The sequence below is a fragment of the Vipera ursinii genome (assembly GCF_947247035.1).
Source record: "Vipera ursinii genome assembly, chromosome: 2".
Taxonomy (NCBI): Eukaryota; Metazoa; Chordata; class Lepidosauria; order Squamata; family Viperidae; genus Vipera; species Vipera ursinii.
The window spans coordinates 197,365,979-197,386,009 of record NC_139513.1 but is presented as its reverse complement, the minus strand read 5'-3'; the positions used below and the strand labels follow the sequence as shown (position 1 = coordinate 197,386,009).

Here is a 20,031-nt window from a genome sequence, read left to right as displayed (position 1 = left end):
TACTGAAATTCAGGAAAACATTATACATTGTAAATTAAATTATTAATAAAAGGTGATTCCCTCATTCCTTAAAACACATATGCAGAAGAAGGAAGATACCAATGGCACACAGTTTAACCCCCTCTGACCTTTGAACTCTGAGGGGGGTCATACACATGTCACTGTTCCCAGCTGTCTTTCTGACATTCTGCCCGTTGCAGGGCCTTCGCCCTTTCCATTTTGTAGAAGTATTGATCTGTTGGCAGCAATGGGCTGGATAATTAGCCAGGAATTAGGGTTTCTATTACAGCCAGGAGGTTGCCCCAGCTGATTTATCACCTGAATAATTTACTGTGATTGAAAGGAAATTAAAATGAACTCCATTCAACAACTGTGCACTTTTATGGGCTTTAGTGAAGACTCAAAATCCAAATTAATAGGCTGGTGCTGTTTAATAGTCTACTGAGAGTAAATATGAAAAGCTTTCCTCCACTGCCTGCTTCTCAGCTTTTCTCTTTGTGGATGTAGATGTTGTTTCTCCTTCCAACTCCTCCCCTCTAGGCCCCACTAATATAATTCCAGGCAAACCCAAATTTGTTTTTCCTTGAAGGATATACAAATGTAATAATGAATAAAATGTTCTAAAACCCCTTTTTAAAAAGCATCCCTTTAGAGTTACATTTGCCTTTTTTCCAATTGCTAGTGATCTATCACCTGAAAGAAAAAGGGATTACCATCTGCATTACCATTTTCATAGAGTGGGCTGTTTGCATAAGTCACTCTGATGCTTAAAGCTGTTTCCCAAAATAAATGCTTTAATCAGTTCTTCTGTCAAGTAGGGACAAGCCCACTTTTCTGGTGGCAATCAATTTCTAAGTCCTAATGCATAGTAATTTGTCCTTCCCTATGTTGCTGGTTTGGTCTCATACGTTATTTGTAGGTTCTCACAAATAAAAGCAAATAACATAGGGAATCACCCTAAATACATATATAGTTTATTAAATCTGATTCAACTTTTACATGTCAACATTCTAATTCTGAATGCACAAAATTTAGATTTTAATGTAAAATTCCTGAATGAGAATTTCAATATCAAAATTCAGAACTCATGTGTTTTGTTAACATCTTTTAACTGTTTTGGTTTTCATGATATCTATTAACATCCAACAGAATATAAATATCTATCTGGAATCAGTGCCTTCCAGATATAATAAATAAAAGCAAGTGTTCATATGTATAGTAAATGAAGAACAAGCCTGATCATTTACAAATATGAATATATACCCTCCTTCTTGACATTTTTAACTTGAAAACAAACTGTTCTGGTTTACCCCCATCATGCATATTTTTCTTATTCCTCCAACTATGGGTATTTTATTTGTTACTTTTCTTTTAACTTATCAACGGCTCAGTGGTTAAAGACACTGAGCTTGTCAGTTTCTGGCCCAAGTTCAAAATCCGAGCATCATGAAATGGGGTGAGCTCCCATTAGCTGCCCCAGTTCCTGCCCACCTAGCAGTCCAAAAGCATGCAAATGCGAGTAGATAAATAGGTACCACTTTGGTGGGAAAGTAACAGCGTTCTGTGTGCCTCAGCGATAATCATCCTGGCCACATGACCACGGAAATGTCTTTGGACATTGCTGGCTGTCTTGGCTAGGAAACAGAGATGTGCACCACCCCCTATACCCAGACAACTGGACCGGGGAAACCTTTACTTTTTCCTTTTTGACCTCTGTTCCAAAAATATCCTCTGAAATGCCAAAGGGTATCTGGGAACTGCCTGTTGGGTCCAATCCTGTTTCCCATTGAATAGGCCTCAATGGTGGCATTGGTCAGAAAGTAATAAAGCGGGAAGTTCAAAACTATTCAAATGGGCTATCTCTCTCCTCCTTCAACCCTAGTTGAAGATAGAATTTCAGAATGACCTAAAAGAAGTTATGTGCTCTGGTTCCTGGTTAAAAATTATTCAATTTATTTTTGTATACAATAGAAGCTACCGAGTTTAAAACAGAGTTTAAATTTCAATGTAGGCAAATTGGGAGGGGGGATTTTGTGACAACAGGGGGGATTGTGTGACCTTTGAACTCTGCACACTCTGCAGAACAGATGCATCTCTATGTAGCTCTTATGTGTGATGTACTGAATGTGTTGTTGTTATCAAAGTAAACAAATTGTGATTCCGCTTATTCTTCACCTGTCTATTTGTAAATAAGCCCAGTTTGCATAAAATGCTGAATGCTTCTAGTGGTCTCTTTCCAGAGGAAAGTAATCAAGAAAGTTTTGTGGCCCAGGAACATCTTACCTTTCTGAAAGCAAAAATGTCAACTAGTAAAACCAAAAATCAACACCCAGAAATATACTGTAAGTAGCTTATGAATGTTTGATATTCCAAAGATAATGGACAGATATATTTATTACGTATAATGTGTATGTTAATTCAGCTACTTTATTTGTGAACTATGTGCATTCTAACAGCTGATATCCACATCTATGGAATGCCTCAGAAGACATCGAGAAATAGTAAAAAGTAGCCTTCACATGGAAAACCTGTATAAGAGTTGCCCTTTCCAGGTCCACTCAGCTCTTCATAACAGAATTTTATCTCTTTGCTCAAATGGCAACTTGAAGTATTATAAATATTTCTTCCACTAGTAATAACAATAACATTGCAAAAATTGGAATGGAAAGCCAAGTATGCATGATCAACCCTTGCTGAGCCTGGATGAACAGTACAGCAGTGTATGAATTTACCAATTCTACTGTCCATGGTGATCCCCACATCAGTAACCAGCTATCAACAAGCTAATAAAAGATGATGGCATGGGTGGCTCATGGCTGCATTGAATAGGGCACCCTGAGCAACACTCAATCACAGATAAAGAAGATTCATCACACAATATTCACACAGGAAATGAAGAAGGAAGGAAGGAAGGAAGGAAGGAAGGAAGGAAGGAAGGAAGGAAGGAAGGAAGGAAGGAAGGAAGGGAGGGAGGGAGGGAGGGTAATGTATTGGGATTTTACTTGAACTGATTCACATGTCTGTTTGAATGCTGTTTAATGGTGTTCAATGGTGTGTCTGTGTAACGGTCACTCACTAAGCCAGACTTGTTGTCTCCAAGAAGATCATTGGTTGATTTGGGGCGGGAATGGGTTCCTTTAAATCAGACATGTCAAACACAAGGCCCGGGGGCCAGATCCGGCCCGCGAAGTGGTTTCATGCGGCCCGCGAAGCTATACTGGAAACAGTGAGGGAACGGCCCCCACTGCCTTGGCCCTGGCCCAGAGACCCTCCTTCTGCCAGAGACCCTCAGATCTGTCCCACTCCTGTCCAGGCCCCCATAGGCACCCTTGATGCGAACGATGTAGAGCTGGCCACGCCCACCCAGTAGACCATACACACTCTAGCCACGCCCACCCAGCAGGCCACGCCCACCCTGGCCATACCCACCCGGCCCCCTGAGGGCAACCGCAATGCTGATGCGGCCCTCAATGAAATTGAGTTTGACACCCCTGCTTTAAACCTATTGGCTGCCACCTAGTGGCCAACCATATAAGTAGCTGCGCAGCAGCCTCTGTTTCAGTTCTGTTCCTGTTTGCCTCAATAAAGCATGTTCCTGTTTGCAACCTTCCATCTCGCTTATTGCCTGCAAAGAACGGAAGGAAGGAAGGAAGGAAGGAAGGAAGGAAGGAAGGAAGGAAGGAAGGAAGGAAGGAAGGAAGGAAGGAAGGAAGGAAGGAAGCTCCAGATACAAGCACTTTGCTTCAAAATGCACAGACAACTACCTAAACACATTGCTAACATATATCTTTCTCTTGCTCTCACACATACATTGCCTCAGGACTTCAAACAACTCTTGTTCCTTTTCTATAACAGAAGCACCATGGCACCATGACAAAGAACTACACAAAAATAAGTACAGGAATTTATGTTATAAAAGAGAATCATTACATACTGTATCTATTTCCAACATGTAACAATCAAGCACTCATGATAATTTTTGCCTTGAAGGATGACTGTTCCAAGTTGTCTTCAGTATTTTTTTCTTCTTCTGTTATTTGTCCTCTTATAGAAATGGGTATTTTTCTTCCAAAGCAAAGAAAATGTTAGCAAAATCCTCCTGAACAGGATGTAAGAGTTTTCATTGACCTTAATTTCACAATAGCCAAATGATGTAAAGTATGGTCCTCTCTTTCATTATGCAGTGATCCTTATGGCAGTTTGCAGCCTTGCTGACTTCCCAAAGTTCTTAAATCCAAAGAGAATTCCCCTCATCCTTACTATAGATCAAAAGGCATGGATTATTAGAAAGACTGCAGATTAATGCTTAGATGCATCTGCAGACAGTAAGGAAAATGATTTTGGTGGAAATAGACAGGAATCATTACCTAGGCAAAAAGGCCTGAAGCATTTTTACAATCCAGAGCAATGGAAAAGTAGTTTATTTATTTTTTGTTTTACACCATCAGGTAGTTTCATTAACATAATTCTAAAATATATAAACAAAATAGAGAAAATGCGAACAAAATCTACTATCATGTAAATAAAAAGTCAGTCAATATGTGAATATTTATCGGGTATGAGTGTATGTTTATAATCTATTGCTATTAAGTTAAATCATGAAATCCAGCCAAGTTTGATAAAATTGTGGTTCCTACTTCTGAAATCTCATTTCTTTAATTTCCTCTTCAAATCTGGGATGCACAAAAAACTGCCTCTGGAATAACCCAACAGAATTTCTGAGGAACCATTATGTTGCTGTGTCTCTTGTATCTGTGTAATATAATTTTGTCATGAACTACTAGCCTGTTTTTTCTTATGAACACCATTTCTGAATTACATAATGGGAATGTGTAGCAAATATTCTGATATTTCTTCAAGTATGCTGTTTATATATTTAATTCTAATTGAATTTATTCCTACATAAATTTGCCTATATGATAACATACAATAACAAACTGGAAGATTAACCAAAATATAAACCTGAGTACATACTATTAAAATAACATATCTTAATGTAAAAACAGCTATTAGAATCTTGTTCATATTTTGTCAGTAACAATAGCAAAATAAATTCCACTTAACAGCATATAAAAACATTTTACACCTTGTAATTTCATACACATTTGAAAATAAGATGTCTTTAGATTAATATCCTTGTGACAATATTTTAATATTTTCTTTAGTTCTATGAAAAGTATGGAACTTATTAAGGAAACAATAATTTTTCATTTTTCAATCAAAACCGTAATTAAAATTTAAATGATTCCCATAACTATATTTTATGAAGCTGTCCATTAATTAATATAGACAAAATATAAACCAAACCATTTAGATTTGGAGAAGTGTGTGAAATTTTAAAAGAATCTCAAATTTATGAAAAGGAAAGTATTTAAGTAAGACAAACTACAGTTAACAATTCCTTTCCTGGGCATTCATTTGATCCTTTAAATTTCAGAATACTATAATTTTGAATAATATCTGTGCTTAGTACAAATCTTAGTATAAATTTAAAGAAGTCTCATTTCATGGAAAAGCAATGTTTGTGAGTAAAACTTAATAAAATCTATGAAAATATTTCCTTGAATGGCTGATGGGGTTCTTAAATACAAAATGAGAGCTTTGATAGAAACTGGGAATTCATGAGTTCTAGTCCTGCGTTGGGCATGAAGCCAGCTGAATGATCTCAGGCCAGTCCCCCTCTCTCAGCCTTAGGAAGCAGGGAATGGCAAAATCACTTACAAAACAACTTGCCAAGAAAACTAGTTTTCCAGACAGTTGCCAGGCACCAACACTCAGGCATAATAATAATAATCAGTAAATTACAAAAGGCAATTTTACTTAGAACGGCTTACATCCTGCAATGATACCTCTAATATCGTCAAAAAAAAATAACATGGGTCTATCCCAGAACCTTGGGAAGGATTCAATAGGTGGATAAAAATGGCAATTCCATCTAAGCATCGGGATGGTGGTGCAACCAACCATAACAACAAACACAACAACAGCAAAAGGAGTGTTTATATATCGTTCATACAAACTCCAGGAAACTATGAGTTCAAGATCTAGCCTAACCAGGAAAACAAGCTAAATGGCTTTGGGCCATTCATTCTCCCTCAGCCCAACCCACCTCATAGGGCTGTTGTTGTGGGAAAAATAGGAGGAGGGAGGAGCATCAGTACGTTTGACTCCCTGAGTTCTTTATAAAAATAATAAAGGTGGGATGAAGAAGAAAAAAGAGGCATTGCAAGGCAAAGAATTACATGGCCGGTACATTAAAAAAAATTAGCAGGCAAAGCAGATAACAAAAATACCAACAATGGTAAACAGCAGGAAAGTTGACTAAAGAGACAGAAGAGATAATTCTGGCTGCCCAAGACCAAGTCTTAAGAATAAATGCATATAAAGCCAGAACTGAGAAAACAGCAACAGACAACATATGCTGCCCCTGTAAAGAAGCTGAAGAAACCGCTTTGCCTGCAAGCAAGAACTGGTGGGACCACAAAACAGACAGAAGCAATAGTAAATAAAGACCCTAACGTGCTCTGAGATCTTAGAATTTAAACAGATAAGCATCTACCATACAACATCCCAACAATTGTTGATAAGAAAGACAAAAAAGTCTAGATTGCCACACTTGGAAGCAGCAGAGAGGGAAGAGAAAGAATTAGAGAAAAATCACAAAACATAGAGACCAGCAAATAAAACTAGAATGACTGCAGCAAAAGAAAACAAAGATAGTACCAATAGTAATAGTAATTCAGATTACTCCATCTCTTGCTATGGGGGGTGAGCTATTGCCCCCCGTAGATAGGGCACACAACTTGGGGGTCCTCCTAGACTCACAGCTCTCTTTAGAAGATCATATAGGAGCTATGACTAGGGGGGGCCTTTGCCCAGGTTCGCCTGGTGCGCCAGTTGCGGCCCTATCTGAACCGGGATGCCTTGCGCACAGTCACTCATGCGCTTGTGACCTCTCGTTTGGACTACTGTAATGCTCTCTACATGGGGCTGCCCTTGAAGACCACTCGGAGGCTCCAACTGGTGCAGAATGCAGCCGCGCGAGTTGTGTTGGGAGTCTCCCGATACTCCCATGTTACACCTTTGCTCCGCAAGCTGCATTGGCTGCCGGTTGCCCACCGGGTGAGATTCAAGGTGCTGGTAATGACCTACAAAGCCCTACATGGCATGGGTCCGGATTACCTACAGCAGCACCTGCGGCCGGCATCAACTTCCCTCCATCCAGTGCGCTCCCACAGAGAGGGCCTCCTCAGGGTGCCTCCGATCAGAGAATGTCGACTGGTGGCCCCCAGGGGGAGGGCATTCTCTGTGGGCGCGCCAGACCTGTGGAACCGCTTGCCGGTTGAGCTCCGGATGGCCCCCGACCTTCGCTCCTTCCAGCAGGATCTAAAAACTTATTTATTTGAGCAATCCGGCCTGGTCTGATGGGTTTGGGGTTGGGTTTTTAATATGGTTTTAACTATTGTATAGATCGGGCATAAATTATTTAATTGTTTTTTAACTTTTGTACTTTGTTTTTTAATATTTATTGCCCTGTACACCACCCTGAGTCCTTCGGGAGAAGGGCGGTATAAAAATTTAATAAATATAAAAAATATATAAATATATAAATATAATATGTGCCTTGGCTGCAGCCCCAAAACAATTGGGAACACCATTTGAATACGGTTGACATTGACAAAATCACCATCAATCAATTGCAAAAGGCAGCTTTACTTGTAATAGCATATATCTTCTGACAATACTTTTAATATTATTAATATTAATAATATTATTATTATTTATTTATTTATTTATTTATTTATTTATTGATGGGATTTATATCCCGCCCTATCTCCCGAAGGACTCAGGGCGGCTAACAACAAAACGTATAATAAGTACAGAAATCAAGATAAAATAAAATTGAGAACATCTGTGCAATAAATTAAAATTAGAAAATTCAAAAATAAATTAAAAATTCTAAATATAAATTAATTAAAATGCCTGTCAGTCCAGGTCAGCCTGGTGGAACAGGAGTGTTTTGAGGCCGCGGCGAAAGGATTGGAGGTTTTGGGCCATCCGAAGCTCAGGATTAAATATTAAATATTCTTTGGGAAGGAATTGATAGGTGGATAAAAAATACCAAATCCAATCAAAACATCAGGCTGACCGTATAACCAATCATAATAATTCAAAAGTAGAAAATCTACAAAGACTATAAAGTTTGATTTTTACTTGAAAAATTGTTGGGCATATTACTAAGCGGTGTGGGAATCTTGTTCCATTTTCAGTCATCATGGGTATGAAAAAGAATTTCATAAAAGTTCTTATAAGCAGCAACACAAAAGTAGCCACACATGAGAGTGTTTGCAGAAATAATGCTGCTGCTAGAATCTAAAAAGTGACCCTGGCAGAGAATGAGGTTGGCTCAAAAACTAACTTTAAAAGAAGAGTTTACAGATAGCTGGTTCCATCTATTATGCATTCTCATTTAAATAATGGCCTGCCATGTCCCCAAATTAGGTTTTGAAAAGACTGTTCTAAACTTCTCATTATTTATGGTTATTGAATAAATAATGCTTCAAGTCCTGCTATCCTGTCTCATCATGGAGGGGGTTGTACCTGGGATGGATGAGTGAAGAATGATGGGAGTTTATACCAAAAGTATATTCACCCAGAAGGTCAACCAAAGCATGAAGGTCAGCCAGCTGCCCAGCTAAAGCAGGCATTTATATTGGACACCAATGATATAGGAAGAAGTTGAAGTTGGACAACCACTTTAGAGATAACAGCAAAGGCATGATTTCATACTGTATGGGAAGAGGTTGTGGTAAACATTCTTCAGTTTTACCAAGAGAACCACATGGCTGGAATATAAAGGGATTGATGATGTAGTAATGGATGGTGGGCAGCTAGAGTTGAATGGCATTCAACATACTACTAAGAGATGGCTGAGGATTTGTTGGGATACTAATGATGTTTATGAGCCTTCAAGATGTCTAATGGCTGATGATGCCATACAGAAAAAGAAGGTCCACAGTGGCAAAGACAGAATTAAGTGGGAACATGGAACATACGAAGCATGATCATAAGGAAGCTCAATAGTGTGAAAGATGAAATGAATTGAACACACATTGACTAAAAAAGGCATCAGTAAATGGAAGTTCACTGGAATTGGACACTTTGCTATCCAGGATATAAAAAAACCAAGAATACCTAGATGCAATGTAACCAATGACTGAATAAAATCAATTAGACTAATCAGATAATTTTTCAATGTGACAGTTATTCAACTTTATGCTTTAACCATGGATGCAGAAAAAGGGTGACAGGTGTTATAATCAAGTTCAACCTGAAATCAACAGAGAATGCATCAAGATGTGCTGCTTGTGATGGTAACTGAAATGTCCAAACTGGAAATAAAAAGAAAAGAAAATGTAGCTGGATTCTATAGCTTAAAAAACGTAAATGAGGTAGGAGAATTATCTTATTTTCTGCCATTCCAATGATCTGTTTAACTATTAACACATTCTTCAAACAATCAAAACGATACCTATGTTACATGGATGTCACAAGACAGAGTTCAACAAATATAAATTGACTATATTATTGGTACAAGGAGATGGAAGAGCTCAGTTATAACTGCAAAAATGTGGCCAGGAGCTAATTATGAAATCTACACAAACTCCCCGTGTGCAAGCGCCAAGCCAGACTATAGTGGAAGAATAAAGCTTCCAGTGTTCATTATATGGTCTTAAGCATATGACCACTATTTTCAAGGGGAACATTTTGAATTGCTTTGAAGACCTAAACTCAGGAAATTCATTGATACAGAATTTTTTTAAAAAATGGTGAAATGAAATCAGAGCAGTTGTTAAGGATGAATATAAAAAAACCTCCCAAACACCAAGAAACAGATGAAAACAACCTGGATCAGTCTAGAACAACTCATCATGGCTGGCCTGCCCTGCCCAGCTTGCCCTGCCCAGTTCGCCCTGCCCAGCTTGCCCCAGCCGACTTGACATGGGACCACTTGCCACAGAACAATACACCACTGGATAACTCAAAGTGAGATAATTGTACTGTTATCTGCCACTGTTTCTCCAACATTATTTTAATTTTTGTCATTCACATTTCATTTTGCTTCTCTTTTAGCATCCTTTCTTTAATGATTCTATTACCATTTCTTTGATAATATCAGCTCAGACATATTTTATCTGAATTATTTGTTCCAGGATTTACAACCCACTATTATTCATTCATTCATTCATTCATTCATTCATTCATTCATTCATTCATTCATTCATTCATTCTCTATAGCTGCCCATCTCAATAAAAAAATAACAATAAAAACAATAAAAACATTTTAAAACAATAAAAACTAAATAGAAACATTTATCCAACATTTACCTGGGCAGTAGCCAAATTTTGTGTTGCCGTAATGAAAATAAGACAAAAATGGCTAAAGAGTTAATTGGTTTAAGAAGTTCTCACTTTTATGCCTAATATCACTTTTAGATAGTTATTTTTAATTAGTATATTTCTACAGTATATTTACTCTATTTTATACTTTCTCCATTTTTAAATTTATCATTGCTTGACTAGCTGATATATTAATATGGTAATAGAGATGTGAATGTAATATCGCTATGTGATTTGTCTTTAATATGTATTCCATATTAATTTGCTTCATTTTGTTACTGCTCTTTTAAATTTGCTGATCATTGATTGAATAAATAAATAAATACTACTGCTACTTATGCAAGCTAAGACAAAGAATTTCAGAGAGTTGTTAGAAGAGAGAACAAGCAATATTGCAGCATCTGTAAAGTCAGTGAGGATGGAAATAGATGCAGAAATACAAGAAAAGTCTTCCAGAACATCTTCAAACTCAGAAAGAGGTTCTAGCCTCAAATAGGTATGCTGAAGGATGACAACGAACAGATAATTGATTCAAAGATCAGGAGGAAAATATTGGAAATTCCATACAATAGAGATATCTATATGCAAGCTACCTTAAAAGATAATCCCTGTTTGCAAGAACCTCTAATATTATCATTCATTCTACAATTTTCATCTAATAATTTAGGATGAAAAGGGGAGAAGACAGTGGAATGGGAACAGCACAACAAATGATTGACAGGAAGAGATATAGACAAATCTGTGTCACAGATGCCAGTGAACATTAAAGGATGCTTAATTATATTTAGGATCATGGTCTCAAGTTCAGTGCAAGAACAAGGAAAAACAGTGCTATATATGAAGGGTTGATGTGCCAACCCTCAGTCCTTAGGTAAGGTCACCAAGCTGTATTTTTAAATATGTCAGATGGAGAAAAATTGAAATACACAAAAAAAGAAGTCATTTTTACTTAATTTATTTCAATCTAAGTTGAAAAAAATTTAGTTTTTGTTCTCCTATTTTATTTCAGAATATGCAGCAATCTGGACCAAACAAAATCCCAACTGGTCCCTTATCCCAAACAGGGCTGAACACTCTGACTTAAAGGTATTGTTGTCCTGGTAAATTTAATACATATGTGAAACACAAATCAACATTGGATCGCATAGAGGTTTTTTGTAAAAAAAACAAAAACCACAACAACTCACATACTCCCCCTTCATATTCTGCAGTAGGAGTCCTTTACTCTAATTTAATTTATTTTTACCATGCATTTTGTTTGTGCTTTAATTTTTCGTGAACTAATGGGAATTCTTGCATCCTCACTCTCCTCCTGCATATGCTTTTCTACAGTAACACTATGTGTACAGTTGAAAGAATGAATTTCAGATTCCCAGTATCAATCATTAATTCATGAATAGTAAAAAAAAAAAAACCTGAACGTGATAATACTGAAAGTGATAATACTTGTTTCCAAATATGGTTCTCCAAGCATTAAAAGTATTCAGTGAAAACCTATGTTGGAGATCGTATTGTAAGTGACAAATATGAAATAATTGATGCCAAAAACTAAGCTTTAAATATTACCTGCTCTGGTTTGATGGGCTCAGCAGTCGTAAAGATATCGGAATAATGCTGTCTTTCAAAAACTCGATCCAATACTTCTAATTGTTGCTGAGTGAAAAGATCTCCCCGCATTTGTTTCCGAAGGAAGTCTCGACCCGGAAGTGAATGGCCATTGGGTATAGGAGATTCCTGAATACCTTTCCAAAAGGGGGAAAAAATGCAGAGACAGATAAATATTACTACAGCAATTAAAGCATATTTTTCGTTTGAAATTAAAAGAGTAACATATTATCATATAAATAAAGATTACCACAGCATACATCCCTTTATGAATGTATGCGTGTCTGTGTTTTTGTCGGTGTGAGTTTGTAAGTTTTATATTTATGTGTTTATATTCATAAGACCGATCCCTGAAGAGTTATGGAGAAATGGTGCAAGAGATCATACAGCTGCTGAGGAATTGATGCAGAAAATATTTAATTAAACATAATGGTAGTTAAAAGTCAATTAAAAAATCACAAAATATCTCTTCTTGTAAATTATACTGAAATATCAAGTTGTTTATATGTAGTCTTATAAAAGAATACAGGCCTCTTTAAATTCAACACAAAGCTCTTGTTGAACAGTAACTTCCATTTCCTCGGGGACAGTAATAAAAATAAGCAATGGCAAATACTTCTTTTCTGCTATGTAGCCATCTACATTCCAAAAGTAATGAAGAATTGCTGCTTCAGTTTAAGAAAATATCTCTAAAGAGTGGACGGCAAACTGGTATATATCTTTAGCTCCAAAAAATTGTATCTGGCCAGTGATCTGAAAAAAATGAGTGGACTTTTAAAAAGAGAGACAAGAGAGATTTGCTTAAATCTAAGGTGGAATAAACACATCAAACTCATCTTTTTAAGTATTTGCATTAGAGTAAGGATTTTCTAATTTCTATGAAAAAGTAATGTTTGGTTGAAGTGTCTATTAAGTGATGAAAATAAACAATGCTGATGAGTTTTCCACTCACTCTTATACAGTATATAGTATATTGTTAGCATATCAAGAAAAATGGTGCAAGGTCTGAGGGGCTAAGCATATCAGGAGAGATTGGAGAAACTGAATACGTACAGCCTGGATGATAGAAGGAAAATAGAATAGCTCCAAAAAATTGTATCTGGCCAGTGATCTGAAAAAAATGAGTGGACTTTTAAAAAGAGAGACAAGCGAGATTTGCTTAAATCTAAGGTGGAATAAACACAGATAGATAGATAGAATCAAGATCAAGTGAAGTACTAATACCACTTTACAATGCTTTGGTAAGGCCACACCTGGAATACTGCATCCAGTTTTGGTCACCACGATGTAAAAAAGATGTCGAGACTCTAGAAAGGGTACAGAGAAGAGCAACCAAGATGATTAGGGGGCTGGAGGCTAAAACATATAGGCAACGGTTGCTGGAATTGGGTATGTGTAGTTTAATGAAGAGAAGGGTGAGGGGTGACATGATAGCAGTGTTCCAATATCTCAGGGGCTACCACAAAGAAGAGGGAGCCAAGCTATTCTCCAAAGCACCTGAAAGCAGGACAAGAAGCAACGGATGGAAACTAGTCAAGGAGAGAAGCAACCTAGAACTAAGGAGAAACTTCCTGACAGTTAGAACAATTAACCGGTGGAACAACCTGCCTCCAGAGGTGGTGAATGCTCCAACACTGGAGGTTTTTAAGAAGAGACTGGACAGCCATTTGCCTGAAATGGTATAGGGTTTCCTGCCTGAGCAGGGGGTTGGACTAGATGACCTCCAAGGTCCCTTCCAACTTTATATATTATTATTATTATTATTATTATTATTATTATTATTATTATTATTATTATTATTATTATTATTATTATTATTAATAGGGGGCATGACTGAAACTTTTAAATATATTAAGAGTGTGAATAAGGCTATAGGGGGCAGTATTTTCAATATTAAGCAAAAAAAATCATGAATATGGCAGCATAACCTCAGAGTGACAGGAGGTAAGTTGAAAAGTAATGTTAGAAACTATTACTTCAGAGAAAGACTAGGGGAAGCTCAGAACCAACTTCCGGCAGAGGTAGAGGTTCAATCAGTAGTAACTGATGATTTCTGATGATTATTGATGATTAAACATGTTTGGAATAAACATATGTCCATCATCCAACAAAAAAAATTTAAATAAAAAAATCAAAGGGCGGACTCTAAGGGCCACCAGGTTTTTTTCTGCCATTATGTTTCTATGTATGCAAATCCTGAAGTTCAAAACACTTGTCTTTTCCACCAATGGAAAAATATTTCAGAAAGCTAAGATTGTGTGTTCTTAATAGGCCAATAAAATGGTTGGGATATGATCCAGTTAAAGTGCTGGAAAAAAGTTGTTCAACCGCTGTTTGAAGGCCAACTCAGAGAGAGAACAGGAGTAACTGGCAGGACAGATCATAAGGAAAAAATCATTTGGAAGTAAGAAAAAATGTTGAGAAGAAAAAGGGGGAAAGGAAACTGAAGTCACTGCATCAAGAAACCAGAGGGAAGCAAAGCAAAATGGCTGGAAACTATTGAAAGCTGTGGTAGATTCCACTCTAAGAAGCTAGACCAAAGTTTCAAAAAGGCAACACAGAAGGATTTCTGCTGTAGCAGTTGTGGGAGAGGAAAATGTGACTCACAACAGCAATACTATGAAGAAGTCATCTACTCTACAAAGAATCTTGTTTGGGTCCAGCCTTCATTCAGAAGCAAATATATGGAACATTGTTGTTGTTGTTGTTGTTAGTTGCGAAGTCGTGTCTGACCCATCGCGACCCTATGGACAACGTTCCTCCAGGCCTTCCTGTCCTCTACCATCTTCTGGAGTCCATCTAAGCTCACGCCTACTGCTTCAGTGACTCCATCCAGCCACCTCATTCTCTGTCGTCCCCTTCTTCTCTTGCCCTCAATCTTTCCCAGCATTAGGCTCTTCTCCAGTGAGTCCTTCCTTCTCATTAGGTGGCCAAAGTATTTGAGTTTTAGCTTCAGGATCTGGCCTTCTAAAGAGCAGTCAGGATTGATCTCCTCTAGGACTGACCGGTTTGATCGCCTTGCAGTCCAAGGGACTCGCAGGAGTCTTCTCCAGCACCATAGTTCAAATATGGAACATATACAGTATATTTGTATATGGACTTTGTAAAGTAATTGGTAAGTTTCCAACTACATTCAATACATTTTCATATAATAGTGAAAAGCATTTAGCTATCATTAATATTTTTAAGTCCAAACTACAATCTGTCTTGCAATTGGAATAAAACAAGTCTAAACATAGAAATTGTGTATCTATGTGAATGTACAGTATATACATATACATATATATACATACATGTATATTTGTGTATGTATATGTATATATACATGTATATATACATGTATATATGTATGTGTATATGTATTTCATGATTACAGTTGATAACTTTTCCAAATTATGTAATGCCTCACAGAACAAGTACTGGGCTCAGTCAAGCATAGCTTAAAAAATTAAAAATCTGGAAGGCACCGCATGCTAGAAAAGATCAAGTATCTCTTTCAGCAGAGCATGTAAATGTTTGTATTAGATTTTTAGGTTAAATCAATAATATTTTGCAATTGGATTTTAAAGTTATGCATTTACATAATTCTGATGAATGGAAAGAAAAATTCAGTTTCAGCTTTACAGAAATCAAACATTTCCCATTATTTTCTTGGGGCATGCCTACTAGTTGTTTACAATTTACAGAAAATGGTATTATTAATATGCACTACAATCAAATGTCTTTATAAACTTTAAACTCATGTTGGGGGAAAAATGCCAGGTCCAGAATGGTACCTGAACAAAAAAAATTCAGTTCTACTACTAAGGCAAATTAGTCTGACAAAGTTGTTTAGATATAGACTTGTAAACTGTAAATTAGTTTGATTTTTTTTTCAAATGGAGGAGGACGAGGAGGAGGGGAATAGTCCAGTACTGATATTCTCTGTGCATTGCAGCAATCTGCAAAAATCATAACAACATTAAAGAACATGTGTGCTCTAAAGATCAGTCAAACAATAACTGACCCATTGTCCCACTGGATGTCCTAAAGACATGGGCAAAGTTATAAAAAATAACCATGAGCAACAACGAAGCCCTGACCTGATTTGGTGCAACATTTGGAAACAAATAACTGACTAGTTCCAAACTTTAGTGTTTCCTTGAGCTACTGTACATAGTTGAGCTTTTGGGGGAGAAGGGGGAAAGGACACTTTAAAAAGGACAATACACCTCACAGCACATTGTACATAATTGTTCATTTATTCATGCACCTCACTTTCCTTGGCCCATAACTCCTAAGAGAAAGACCTGACGGAGAAAGCATTAGTAGCTGGGGTTGAATCAGTGCATGTCACTGTGCTTGGTCCACATGAAATCTTAAAACTGCATTAACAAAACAGATTTCCTTCATGCTGTGCCTAGACAATCTATGGGTCTGGCTCATTCAACTTGCTCAAATATGGATGAATTTGCACGAAAAGCTGAACTACATGTTGCAGAATCTCAACTTTCTTGGGTCAACTCCTGAAAACCAACAGGGACATCAGTAAAGTGTCAAAGGAATCAAATTCCAGGTGTCAGTCTTGCAAAGAAGACCATACAAGAAGCACACCCACATTAACTAATCCTACTTGTAAACTTGCATTAACAGAATCTTGCAAAGACGGAAAGTATTTCTCTTCTCTCTTCTTAATCTCTGGGAAACTAGAGAGGGTACGTTCTGGAACTTTTCCACCACCTGTGGACTAAGTTGCCTTTTATCAGACCATTGCCTAAGCTGCAGATCTTCCTCCTGTCTCCCAAGGTCATCCCCACATATCACTACATCAGAACTGGAAAAAAGGCTATTTGTCACTCCAAGTTGTGAAACGGCAAAGACCCCAAATGAGGGCAAATGGCATGTTGTCCTGCCCAAGAGCTTCCAAATAACTTCTGACTGACTACAACACCTCAAGGAAGAGGCTGCCATCATGGAAAGTAAGATTCTGAAAAGTACATAATTATGGTTTAATTTTTATTGTATATAGTAATGTTTTATTGTGGCCCTGGGTGATTTTGGAGTGCATTGTCTAGCCAGGTTTCTCTGGCTTACAATAAAGGAAGATCACTTCCAGAGTACAGCAGAGATGACATTTCTATGAACAACAATTCTTGTATAATGAAAAGTATCTTCACAAATGATGAAAGAACCAGTTCCATCTTGGATTACCATGAGGGTCAAGCCAGGAAAAACAGTAACCAGTCTGTAATGAAAACTCTTGTATATGTGTGTTTCAAATGAAAAATAGTTTGATTAGCCAATGTGTAGAGAGGCAATTATTGGAAGGATTTTTTTATAGGTTTTATTAATTTTTTAAAATTACAATCTTTAGAACTCAGTAAACAGCATGTTGTCTGGGTTCACATATTTAACATTAAGTTCTTCAATATAAATCTATTCAGTACTGCACAATCCAGTATTTTTTCCTTGATCGTCCTTTCTTCCCCATATTTTTTCCCTTTTTCCCTCATTAAACAATTACAATTCTTAGTACTATTGATGTATATAAAATTAGCTATAGACATCTTCATCATATTTTACTAATATTGTAGAAATAACAATCATATCAATTCATAAGTCAATATTTGTAATAGTTTTCTGGTCTTTACATATAGCCTTTATAATCCAGTCCTAATAGCAATATTTTATAGTAATCCTTTGTCTGAAGTATCCTAAAAATTATCAGTTAGGCAAGGTTGTAATCCACAATGTTCCCAGTGTTCAAAATATTCAACTTCCCTGCAGCTAGACATACTCAAAAGTCATTTTTTTTTCTTTTTCTCCCACTGGCTCTTGAGATTAAAAGTCCAAGCTCAGTAGGTATTTATAGTCCATGAAGGTCAGGATGATAAATATGCCAAAATATTTTCCTTTATTGCCAGCTGTTCTCCCTTAAGCTGAAAATCACCAAGCAGCCAAGGAGCTAATTATAGTGCTGTACTCAAATCCACCACTAGATGTCATTCAAAGTCCATTTTCCATCTTAAAACAAAGGGTTGGTTTTTTACATTTCTTAAATTTCACCACAATAATTTTGTTTTCCAAAGAGAAAAACTTAACAATTATCTCAGTTCTCAGATTTATCAAAACTGTAGCTTTGTATTACTTTCACTACAGTACTGTATATTTCTGTCCCCCATAAAAATTTTAAAACACCGCTTCTGTTTTAACCTTCTTGGGAGCCTTTCCCAGGAAATTCAGTTGTAAAATAGTAAAGGATAAATATTCTCACCCAGTCAAAACATGCTGTTTACGATGTGCTAATTAAGGCTTTTGTTCTTCAGTTGTCTGCAGCTAATGGCAGAGGTGTGTCCCCTGCCAGTTTATAGGGATTTCTTTGGATTGAACAGAGAGACCACCACCTATCCATGATCAACAAGGCACCCCTCCTTCTTCATCACCTCTTCAGGGTGACTTTAGACCCTTTTCAGGGCCCCTAACAAGGCGAAATCGGGTGCAGAAGGCAGAGCTCTGTCTTCCTGCGTCCCATCTCATCATGACACAAAACCAGAAGTCCTATTGGAAGGATTTATATATAAAACTAAATCGCATACATCATTGGCACAATCATGATCCATCTGCGGGATACTCTGTGGCTGGTTTTAAGTTTCTAAGTAACTGTTAGTTATTCATTGTTATTTATACAGTATTATTTTGTCTAGTTGCATTAAAGGTAAAGGTAAAGGTTCCCCTGCACATGCATGCTAGTCGTTTCCGACTCTAGGGGCCGGTGCTCATCTCCGTTTCAAAGCCGAAGAGCCAGCGCTTGTCCGAGGACGTCTCCGTGGTCATGTGGCCAGCATGACTAGACGCCAAAGGCGCACGGAACACTGTTACCTTCCCACTGTAGTGGTCCCTATTTTTCTACTTGCATTTTTACGTGCTTTCGAACTGCTAGGTTGGCAGAAGCTGGGACAAGTAACAGGTGCTCACTCTGTTACATGGCACTCGGGATTCGACCCGCCAAACTGCCGACCTTCTGATCGACAGGCTCAGTGTCCTAACCCACAGAGCCACCACGTCCCTCTTAGTTGCATTATGTATCTTTAAATAGTTTATCTACTCCAGAAAAAAAACAGAGATATTTTGCTTTGCGTATAACCCAGAGTCACCTTATGTGAGAAGAGTTACTATATAAATTTGATAAATAAAATAAAATAATCTGTACATAAATCGCACCAAGCTGTTGGGCATCTTCTTTTTTTTTTCTACATGCACATTTTTGTTATCTTACTTTTTCTAAAAGCAAGTACTTTCTTAATGCTATTCCTTATGAAAATAGTTTTAAGAGATCATCTTTTTAAATTAAAAATAAAAATGTCTGCAGTTAACATTCCCTATCATACATACAGGGCTTTTTTGTCATAGAACGCCCAGAACAGAGTTCCGGCACCTTTTTTGGATGGAACCTTGTAGGCTAGGCAAGGCGGGTTGTATGACATGTGTGAGTTCCGGCACCTTTTTCTTTTAGAAAAAAAGCACTGCATACATAATATAAAGGTATTACTTTTGATCAAACCGATCAGTCCTAAAGGAGATCAACCCTGACTGCTCTTTAGAAGGCCAGATCCTGAAGTTGAAACTCAAATACTTTGGCCACCTTATGAGAAGGAAGGACTCACGGTAGAAGAGCCTAATGCTGGGAAAGGTTGAGGGCAAGAGAAGAAGGGGACGACAGAGAATGAGGTGGCTGGATGGAGTCACTGAAGCAGTAGGCATGAGCCTAAATGGACTCCAGAAGATGGTAGAGGACAGGAAGGCCTGAAGGAACTTTGTCCATGGGGTTGCGATGGGTCAGACACGACTTCGCAACTAACAACAACAACATTACTTTTGATGGAGTAAAAACAATAAAATGATAAAATTACTTCCCAATAACTTTAATACCTATTATATGTTAATTAGGGGCAGGGAATATGTGCACCCTCCAGTCATCTTAGGGTTAATCTGCTTTAATCAATCTCCTTGCATCAAAAAACTGTCATCTGGTCATTGAGTTGAAGT

General features: G+C 37.3%; 1 protein-coding gene across 2 annotated transcripts in view; it reads right to left on the bottom strand.

Annotated features, from left to right (window-relative positions):
• The window catches only part of PAX5 (paired box 5), a 266,941-nt gene that overhangs the window by 160,519 nt on the left and 86,391 nt on the right, over positions 1 to 20,031 (bottom strand). For both annotated transcript variants that reach the window (XM_083353752.1, XM_083353753.1), the window contains exon 6: positions 11,968 to 12,143. In XM_083353752.1, coding sequence (XP_083209878.1) covers positions 11,968 to 12,143 — 176 coding nt within the window. The remainder of the gene's footprint in view (positions 1 to 11,967; positions 12,144 to 20,031) is intronic.